A 10,415-nucleotide genomic window follows, 5' to 3' on the forward strand; every position below is an offset into this window, starting at 1 on the left:
TAATGTGCTCCTGTAGAGAGAGTGCTGGAGGAGTTGAAGCGGTGTCTTCTTTCAAACATTAACAATGTTGGTTGAAATTGTTTTCCATCTGTACAAATCAAATCTGTGTCACTGCAGGATCATTATGTTGAGAAATCACACGTTGAGTGGACGCAAACTGAAACAAATTCAGTGAGCCGCTCAATTCTTCAATTCACTCCAAGTCTGAGTAGTTAGACAGTAGAAATGAATCTTGTGTAAAAAGAGGTCCATTAACATAAATGTTGGGTCTGACAGGAAATCTCAATTAAATACAATTTTCTATGAAAATGCAACTTGTGACTGTAAAGATTTCAGTCCAATGTTAGATGCAGTAAAATTAGTTTAGCATACGTGTGATCTAATGTTGGGTCACTCAGTTTCTTCAATCCGTTGTTTTCTTTACAGAATATTCATTATTATTTTGTACAAATTTTGTGGAGGCAGTGTTTATGGAAACATTTAGGCAGCCTTTATTTCTCCAATCAAACTTTTTTCATAACATTCATTTGGTCTGTTTTTTTCCTTTGTACTAGCTGGAGACTTCAGCTCCAAATGACACAACTTGATCAACATTAAACTGTATAAGTCTATTTTGACATATATATATTTCACATATGCTGACTTTTATTTGTAAAACTAATTGTAAAAAAAAAAGTTAAGTTACCCCTTTTGGGGGAAGCAGACAAAAGCCAAAGACCATTGATTTATTATCTCCTGATGTTACAAATGTTTAGGTTTAGTATTTAGACACAACGATCAGATACTGACATTCATACTCATTTGACTGTTTTTGGCTACCTGATACATGATTTTGGCTTTCTTTTTTCTAAGATTTAGTTCAACTTCAACCCCAGAGGGAAATATCTCTTCAGCCAAATGCTCCATAGCATTAATTGGGTTAAACCAAGTTGCTTCTGCTTGATGCGTTTGAACCTGTAGAACCAAAATATAAGCTTAAAGACACTAAAACATGTGCTGATTGTGCTGTCTGTTGAGTCAGTGTGTGTTTGTAACAACTTCAAGTTAAGGATCTCAAGCTGAATGTCAACCAACAATACAGTTAGATAAATCTGCAACACATAATTGACAGTAATACATAATGAACCCTAGGGGTGCAGATGGCCTAGAGGTTACGTGTACGATCCCATGTGTTGACCTCTTAGCAGTCGGCCTGGGTTTGATCGCATGTCATTCCTCACCCTCTCTCTCCATGATTTCTTACTCTTATCCACTGTCCAATCAAATGAAGGCTGAAAGCCAAAGAATAGAGATCTTAAACAACCAAAAGACATCTTCTAGAAATATCGCTTCTCATAGTCATTGCATGCAAACTTTGTTGAATAAAAAAAAGACATAATTTCAAGTGGAGCAGGATGTGAGAGGCTTTATTTGGCTTTCATGCTAATATGTTTTGAGAGTCTCAGCACAGACAATCTGTGACCACTTATCTTGTCGTGGGTTTTCTTCTGTCTCAGCTCCTCTACACAAGAGCAGACACAAATCCAAACTGGTTCCCCGCCGACAGTCAGGCAGTGATAGGGGCTGATGTGATGTGAAAGAGAAGTTTGAGGGGGAGGGAGGAAGCGAGGGGAGGAGGGAGGAGAGTGGGGAGAAGCAAGCTGACGAACAGAGATGATGTGAGAGGGAGCGCAAAAAAAGGGTGCATAGTTGGTTTAGTGATCTATGTAAATATCTCCCTCTATACTTTGATTACATTGTTGAAAGAACTAAAAATACCCTGTGAAAATGAATTCCCTCAATCCTGCCCCTTAACGGCCCAGAGGTTATTCAGAGGAGGAGTATTACACTCTTTCCCTCCTCCTCTCCTTTTTGACCCTCCCTTCTTCACTTTCCCCTTTCTCTCTATGCTGCGTCTCTCCTCCAATCCCTCTCTTCCTCGCCCTCTCCGGGTTTCACTTGCTGGACATGGTGTAGCAGCCGTGTGGGTGCCACTGCATGTCGCGGATGCGCCTGATGGACTGCATCTGGGGGCAGCGGGCGCCAAACTCATTGAAGTGTCTGAATTCGCCCTTCTCCAGCAGGTACTGGCTGCCACGGTAACCAGGGAACTGGTAGCCCACAAAACTAGAGCGAGAAAAAAGGAGAGGGAGGACAAAGAGTTTGCATTTTTTATAATGGGGATTAAACTGTGAAGTTGAAAATATACAGAAAAAAGCTCCAAGGAACAGAAGAACTGTATTGATTTAAGGAACAAAAAATCATGTTAAAGGATGAGTGGTGAGCAGAAAGTGAGAGGAAGATGCTAGAAGGACAGCTGTAGGCCAATCAGGTAGGATAAACATGTGACAAATAAAGACATCAGCGGGTTCGTCATGTTGTCGGTGTGTGAGACCACAGTGCAGACGGCCTCCCAGCTGTTTGCTTCAGGCAGCCTGGAGCCCCACAAATGAAGTAATCATTGCGGTTAAGAAACAGTATCTGATGCTTTCCACACCTCTGTGCGCAGAAATAGACAGAAAGCTGCTGACGTTCATGACACCCTCTGTGAGCTGCTGGTGAAAAAGCCTGGCAGAAAAACACCCGTTGTTGATCATGCTGCCTTGTTCCGAGAATGACGAAACAAGGCAGAGATGGGTGTGATAGTCTGACATAAGTGGTGACACATGGAGATGGACGTCTTGTTACAGAGGAAGGGTTTAGTGTTTGCTGCTGACACATGGGACATGTTTCATATTTTGAAAATTGGGAGCTGAAAACACAGAAGGGATGTGAGATAGCTGAGCTCCATAGTCAAACAATAATCAATGTTTGAGTGGATGTTTTTTTAATCTTTGGAAAACATGTGTGCCTTCCTGCAGAGACGTATCCCTCCTGTTTTAAATCTGTTTGCTTGTTTAAAGATACACTATGAATAATTTTTACACTAAATGATCTAATATCATTTAAAAAAATGACTAAACCTATGTTATAAATATATATTTTGTTGAGTACTTACATTACCTCAAATATTTCAAACACATAGAAAGCTAGAGATATCCTTCATTTTGTAGTTGTAACAGGACATGTCTTGTCAGAGCCACCATGATTAGATACAACATGTGTATCGTTGCCGTGGAAACACCAGTTGTTACGTCAAGGAGTGCTACATAAGGAAGCAGGAATAATTACCTAAAGCTGTCGTTCTGCTGCTGTGTGTGCTGCTGTTACCTTTAGCTTGTCTGTAAACATATTCTCCTCCTCAGGTGGGTCTCACCCGTTCCTTTTGACTACGGTCAAGTCTGTGTTAGTTCTCATCAGGGGCGGGGCAAAGAGCATCACTCCCATAATTCCCTGACAGCCTTGACGCCCTCTTTTGTTATTGTTTGGATTGAAAGCCCCATGGCGGCAGAATTTACAAATACTGTGCGTGACAGGAAGCTAAAACCTTAAACTGGTCTGCTTGGCTGAACTTTACTTAGCCCAGCGTGCTAGGCTAAGTCAGGTTAGCTAACCAGCAACTTAAAAGCCAAAATGAACTCAAATCACTGCGAGCAGCGCGGAAGCCTCCAATAGAGGTGCTGGCTGTCAGGCTAACTCTTTATGTTCCTAAGCTAACCAGATTTTAACTGAAGCAACATACATTATAGTGATATTACTTTTCTCATCTTAGTCTTTTAGAGAAAGCAAAAAAAATGCTCCTAAAATGTTGCTTCCATACTCACGTTCCACAGCCGACCATGATGCTGCCAACCCTGTCGGTGAAACCGTAGGAGAACAGGCTGGGGACATCATCGTCCATGATCTCCATCTTGCGGCCCTTGAACTCTCCGACCTCGTACAGGCAGATTTTGTGCTTCTCTGGGTCCTAGAAGGTGGGGTGGGGAAAGAAAAGAATTGAATTAGGAAGATGAAGAACTGTAGCGCACACATGGCTATAAGCTGTCAAAGCCTATGAGAAGGTTATACCATGCGGACAGGTCTGAAGGACAGCAGATAGTCGTTTTTCTGGCAGTTGCTCCAGGAGTCCCAGCGGGGATACTCTCCCTTCTCCAGGATGAACATCTCACCGCAGAGGTTCATCTGCTCGAAGCCCACGAAACTGAAGAGGAGAGAAATGGTCACGAGGGTGAGATGGAAGAAAGGTGATGAGTTATACATTCAATTGCGAAACATCATATTGCTTTTTAAACGAGCCCTCCAATGACTGTGGGAAAAGTGAAAACAACAAAGCCTCTTAGTCTTGACCATTAATTTCATTTTGAGTCTCTTGTGAGACTGCCAACTTCATGGTGGAGCAATCCTAAAAAGAACTATAAAGGGGTGCTTTAGTGAATAATCTCCTTTATGTGCAGTTAGAAACTCATATATTAACATAATTTTTACCTTTATTGGTCCACATTGTTTTTTTGCTCCACTTCATTCTAAAAGTTTTGCTGCTTTGTTTGTTATTAGTTTTAAAGTTAATTCTGCCTCTGTACTCTCTGTAAATTACCTCGGATAAAGGCATCAGCTACATTGCTTAAAATGCAAAGTGTAAAATGTCACATAATGGTGGGGTACACTCGTTGAAATCCCCTGCTCTCTGCTCAGACGAGTGGGTGTGTTTGATACATTACGTGTACCTGGGTGGGTGTGTAAGTGCAGCTTCAAATGCATAGGCTACTTACGGGCCGCTGTCGACACGCAGGGAGCGCACCTTGTCCATTCCCATGTCACACACACTCATACACTCCCCAGTGATCTCAATGCAGCGTCCCTGGAAGTTCTCCTGGTCAAACACGCGCATCTGGGGAGAGAGGAAAAGATCATGAGGAAGTGGCGCAGATGGAGGTCAGAAACTTCATCAAATTAGCAGGATAGAGAGAAAAAAAAAGGTAGAAGCACAGTAAAATGAAAAGACTGTTTGATTAAGACAGCTTTCCTAACAGGAATTTGATGCCTCAAACATTGTATGTTTCTGTCAGCTGTGGGTGTCAAACCGCCCCTTCACTGAGAGATAAGGTACAAGAGGTCACGATAATAGCTAGCAGCTAAGAAGGTAAACTGTTAGTGTGATACCAGCTGCTTCATATGGTGTGAAAAAGACTGTATGGTATATCTGGAGATGATTGATCATCTGGTGTACGTGTGTGTGTGTGTGTGTGTGTGTGTGTGTGTGTGTGTGTGTGTTGTGTGTGTGTGTGTGTGTGTGTGTGTGTGTGTGTGTGTGTGTGTGTGTGTGTGTGTGTGTGTGTGTGTGTGTGTGTGTGATGTGTACCTTGTAGGACATCATGCCCATCTCAGACATCTTGTTCTGAGCCGCCTTCCCGTCAGTCTGAGAAGCAGACTTGGATTTATCTCCCCCAGAAGACATGATTACTGAAAGTAGAAGAAATAGAGAAATCTTTTACTGTCACATTGAAATATTTGAGCAGATTGAGGAGTTACACTGTGTGTTTTAGTTCAAACTGTTTTCAGTTGCATTATATTTTCTCATTATAAACACACATGAACATATTCTTAAAGCTGTTAACACATTTAAATTAACATTGCAAGAAAATACAGAGAATGTTACTTTGCTGTTCATCAACAAAATAATATATAATATAACAATAGATGTGTCCTCTTGCCTTCTTCTTCCAGCCCTTGTATTTTTGAATCATGAGCTCACATTGTACACAGTTTACATGATTTCCCTTAGCATAGTTCTTCTTTTTAATATAAAAAATATTTAGAGTTTGTGCTAGCTAGTTAAGGATTGTGACAACATTTGTCTGATCGATATGCTGAATTAACCATAAGCATTAAAACACTCCCTCAATCACACAAAAGGATGTACGGCTTCAACTATCCGTCCTTCAAATTAAAACACAATCAGCCTCTCTCACCTCCCTACAACACCCCAATAGTTTGTTTGCAGGCCCCAGCAAAACACAATGCAGCTCCAACTTCAATGCACAACATTCTAGTCTTCACTATCTCCTTCTTCAGTAAATAAATAGCCATGGTTAAGCCCCTGGTTCAAATTAAATGAAGAGAGGTACATCTTATTTACAGTCATTCATTTTTTTCAGATTATATAAAATGTTTGATAGCCAAAAACATTTTGAGTTAAAATGAAACAATAGCACCCTAACTTCAGCAGTCATAAGTTATGTCAAAGCAATGTTTGACTCTCAATCTCGAGCTCAAACTACATTTTCACACCAGTTTCACTTCTTTCTTTTCTTCCTCACTCTGAAAGATGTGTGTCCACTGTCTTACCTGTGGCAGTGTGTGTGCGTAAAGGAGTAGGACTCAGGGCTGAGACTGGTGCTCTGTGCAAGAGTGCGCCGGGCCCATTGAAGCTTTTATATGCTGGCGCCCAGAGAGGGGGGATTATAGACACAGAAACAAACTCGCTGAGCTCACAGCCCCCACAGAATAGAAATACCCCCATCATCAAAGAGAGAGAGGGAGGTGGAGAGAAAGAGAGATGGTAGGGGTAGGTGGACGATGTGAAAGTCAGTATATTTATTGAGTAAGAAAACTGAATGAAATATAGAATAACTTCAGAATCATCTGATCATGGCATGAATCCATAAAATAAAAGGAAAGTTTAGCCAGTATACACTTAGCCTGCAGCTATCTCCAGGACGTTTTTCTCAGACTTAAGCCTGATTGACTGGCCTGAATAAACACAGCCAGGCTGACCAGGTTCAAATTTAACAGCCTGTCGCTGTTCCCTTCAGTGCTTTAATTAGGAGGCAGCGGGGAAACAATAACAGAGAAAGCAATAAAACTGTGAGAAGCAATTACCTTGCTGGTCCACCTCTGTGTGTGAAATGAGGTTAGGTATGTGTATGGACAATAATCTGAATCTCTCCGCATCATGGAGGAAGGGAGCTATTAAATAAAACCCCTCTGCCTCTTTTCTTGCGTGGGTGAGTTACATATTGTGGTGGGCGTTGAGCTGCAAGAGGAAAGTCCATGAGGTGCTTCTTTCAAAATGACCGAAAGGGAAACCATGGCTTCACAAGGGAAGTCCCATCTTCTGTGACATGAAGGCTTTACCTGTGGTAAATAGGACAGGAAGGATATAAGGGTCCCAGCTGTTCACCAGATGAGATCCTGGATATTAATTCCTCGGGTTTAATGGTCTGCCTCATTGATCCTGAAGTTTAATTTCCTCAAATCCTCAAGTGAGCCTCAAGGTGAAAAGAGTGAATCACACACTTCCCTCAAACCGGCTGCTGGACATGTTCAGTCAACGCAGTGAGTCACAGAAAGGTATTAAAAGATGGGAAGTGTCCGACAGGGAAGGAGAGTTAAGTGGATACCTCTTGGACACATCCCCTCATCTCCCTGGATTTATTCATTTCCCATGGTTCAAGAGGCCAGTCTACCCACTGTGTGCTCACTGGAAGTTCATATCTGAATGAGTAAAGAGTTAATTTTCCTGAATCTGGTGTGACATTGAGTCATCATTATCAAATTGTAAATGATGAGAAATGCTATTCTTGAAGATTTTTCTAAGAATATAAGAGATAATTGTGACTCTTGACATGGTGGTCAGTCTGCCATTTGGAGGACAGGTCCAAATTAATTTCCACATTTACTCCGATAATTAACAATAACTTTGAATTTTCAGCAGGAATGTTGCATTCTGGCTTCTGACATTGGACCGACACAAATATAACCAAACTGAGAGAATTATTTGCAAATAATAATGTAAAGGAATTTGAACAATGGATCAAATGATACAAACTGTTGGGGCGTTGGTTACTTAATGGTTAGTGTGAGCACCCTTTGTAAAGAGGCCATAGTCCTTGAGAGAGAGTGGCATGGGCTCGACCTGATTCTGATTTCTAACCTTTAAACTTTCTGTGATGCACTTTCATTGATTGAATCTTTTATTTATTTTAGTTTTGTTATGCTTGCTTAAGGATTTATTATGGCATTAAAAATGAATGAAAAATGAAAATGTTTGATGAACATATTAAGGGGGGAATACCAGCCTGCATGACTAAACATGTCTCAGAGCAGAACATTTCAGAGTCTGCAATTCCAAAGAACAGTTGGATTAGTGTTTTTAATGTGTTTACTTTATCTACATGAAAAGCTTCTCGGGATACAAATGCTTAAATAGAAGCATTATGATGTTTAAAAGCAAATACACATTGATGATGAAAAACATTTACAAGGAGGAAAATATAAATAGGCCCTGAAAGACATGACAGAAATAACACAAGTGCCATCCATCCAACCATCCATCCATCCATCATCTATCCTTCCATCTATCCATCCACCCATCCATTCATTCATCCATCCATCCAAACATCCATCCATCCATCTATCCATCCATCCATCCATCCATCCATCCATCTATCCATCCATACATCCATCCATCCATCTATCCATCCACCCATCCATTCATCCATCCATCCAAACATCCATCCATCCATCCATCCATCTATCCATCCATCATCCATCCATCCATCATCCATCCATCCATCTATCCATCCATCCATCCGTCTATCCATCCACCCATCCATCCATTCATCCATCCATCCATCCATCCATCCATCTATCCATCCATCCATCCATCCATCCATCTATCCATCCATCCATCCATTTTCTTCCACTTATCCAAGGTCGAGTCACGGTGTCAGCAAGCAGTCAACCCAGAGCTCTCTCTCCCCAGCAACGAGGCGTTCCCAGGTGACCATGAGGGTAGACCCAAATAACACAAGAAGTATTTAAAAATCAGTAAACAAGAAACATGCAAACAAAAGATTTGTTTGGGGACTTTCCAAAAAAAAAAAGAAGAACACTAGTCACCTGAGGGAGAGCTAATTATCAATAAATCAATAAATAATTATTTCTATTGCGCCAATTCATAACAACATGTTATCTTGGGATAACTCATTGTTATGGAATCACGTTTTTTTGCACCGCATTATAAAATGTATAAAGCAAAGAAAAAGACTAATCCTGCAAAAATATTCTTGGACAGCATGGTTTAAGACTATAGTGTTAAATACAAATGTATATCAGCCCAGACTACAGAGACTGCATATGCTCATCTGGAGTATAAAGATGCTGCAGTGGATCTGATGAGAAAGATGAGATACAGCCAATACATTTTTTTTTTGTATTTGCTTTAATGAATCTGAAAAGGCTCCTGGACAAATACATGGAACATCATTATTGTATCAGCAAGTATAGATATACACCTTCTAATTTAATATACTCTTTTCATCATCCAAAAATATACAGCAGTATATTGTGTTTGCATCAGAATTTTAAATTCCATATGCAGTCCTTAGATATCATCTGCAATATTTTGTTGATAAATGAATAGTTTTATCTTATCTTATCTTTAATACAAAACCACATCACACTAACTGAGCAAAAGTTAGTTTATTTATATGACTTGTATAGGGCCTTCTTGATGACTCCCTTTCAATTCTGTTAGCCTGAAATTCTGTTGTTGGTGGTGACTTTAGTGTCTTCTGAGCAGCCATTGCCCTCATGTGTTCTTCTGTCTATATGACTGTGAACATGTACAAGAGAACTTGATGGGAACCTTCTCATAAGGACTCTTCATGAAATGTCAAGGGCCAAGGATCTGATGGGGTGGGGGGGATGAGGGATGTTACTAGGCAACTGCGGTCCATCATCCAAGTAATGGACGAAGGAGCGTCAAATTAAAACATCACAGCAACGAATGCTTACTCGATCCCACATTTGCTCAAGGACAAAGATGAGACTATTTTATTGTCTAATTCTTAAAGATTACATTACATTAGTAATATAAGTTACAAATCCCTTCTATTCACTGATAGGTTGGATGAATACTACTGCACTGCAGGCTTTCCTGCACCATTGGTTCCACTCTCTCACAGTTACATACCATTATACTACCTTATAAACAATACTATTCCAGAACTATTTACTGTTATCCTGCTCTTTTGTTCTCCATCACTGTTGCATTATTGTAGGCCAGGCCTATACAATTGCATATTGTGGGACCAACCTGAAGTGAGTTCAACACTTAAATATGCTTATCGTCATGGGATGTTATTCCTTTTCAGGGTTTTTTCTTACATTTATAAAGGAACTGTTAATCTAATCATATTCTCCTGCAATGTTTTTCCATCTAGATAGAAAATATTAATGGCTGTCATTATGAATTGAATTCCTCTGTCCTTATTTCTTCGACCTTTGGGAGTTGATATTAAAACGGGCGCCCCGGATGGCTCTCCAAATCCTCCTCATTCTCTACCTATAGCCCCGCTCATTGTTGGTCTATACGATGGCACTGCTGACCTATACGAATAGGCTAACAACAGCTCCACATTCCTAACCATTACCTCTGTGGCTGCGCTGTATATGATGTGCTGAGTCGACAAGCTGCACAGGGTCACAAAGAGAGAGAGAGAGGGCGCGACAGGCGCGACTGGGGAGACAGGCAAACTGGCACGTGTTTATTG

General features: G+C 40.7%; 1 protein-coding gene across 1 annotated transcript; it reads right to left on the reverse strand.

The window, feature by feature from the left end:
- Positions 1–1,390: 1,390 nt before the first annotated feature.
- On the reverse strand, positions 1,391–6,394 carry crybb1l2 (crystallin, beta B1, like 2). The gene is made up of 6 exons (XM_020641697.3): positions 6,205–6,394; positions 5,219–5,319; positions 4,629–4,747; positions 3,928–4,060; positions 3,684–3,826; positions 1,391–2,106 (listed from the first exon to the last, which is right to left on the reverse strand). The coding sequence occupies exons 1-6, from the start codon at positions 6,380–6,382 to the stop codon at positions 1,935–1,937; spliced, it is 846 nt and encodes a 281-aa protein (XP_020497353.2). The 5' UTR covers positions 6,383–6,394; the 3' UTR covers positions 1,391–1,934.
- Positions 6,395–10,415: the final 4,021 nt, after the last annotated feature.

The sequence above is a fragment of the Labrus bergylta genome, chromosome 1 (assembly GCF_963930695.1).
Source record: "Labrus bergylta chromosome 1, fLabBer1.1, whole genome shotgun sequence".
Classification (NCBI taxonomy): domain Eukaryota; kingdom Metazoa; phylum Chordata; class Actinopteri; order Labriformes; family Labridae; genus Labrus; species Labrus bergylta.

Coding starts and splice junctions, on each gene's coding strand:
- crybb1l2 (XM_020641697.3), bottom strand. CDS start 6,382: ATGATGGGGGTATTTCTATTCTGTGGGGGCTGTGAGCTCAGCGAGTTT. Junction 5,320..6,204: donor ACGCACACACACTGCCACAG/GTAAGACAGTGG, acceptor TTCTACTTTCAG/TAATCATGTCTTCTGGGGGA. Junction 3,827..3,927: donor CCTTCAGACCTGTCCGCATG/GTATAACCTTCT, acceptor CCCACCTTCTAG/GACCCAGAGAAGCACAAAAT.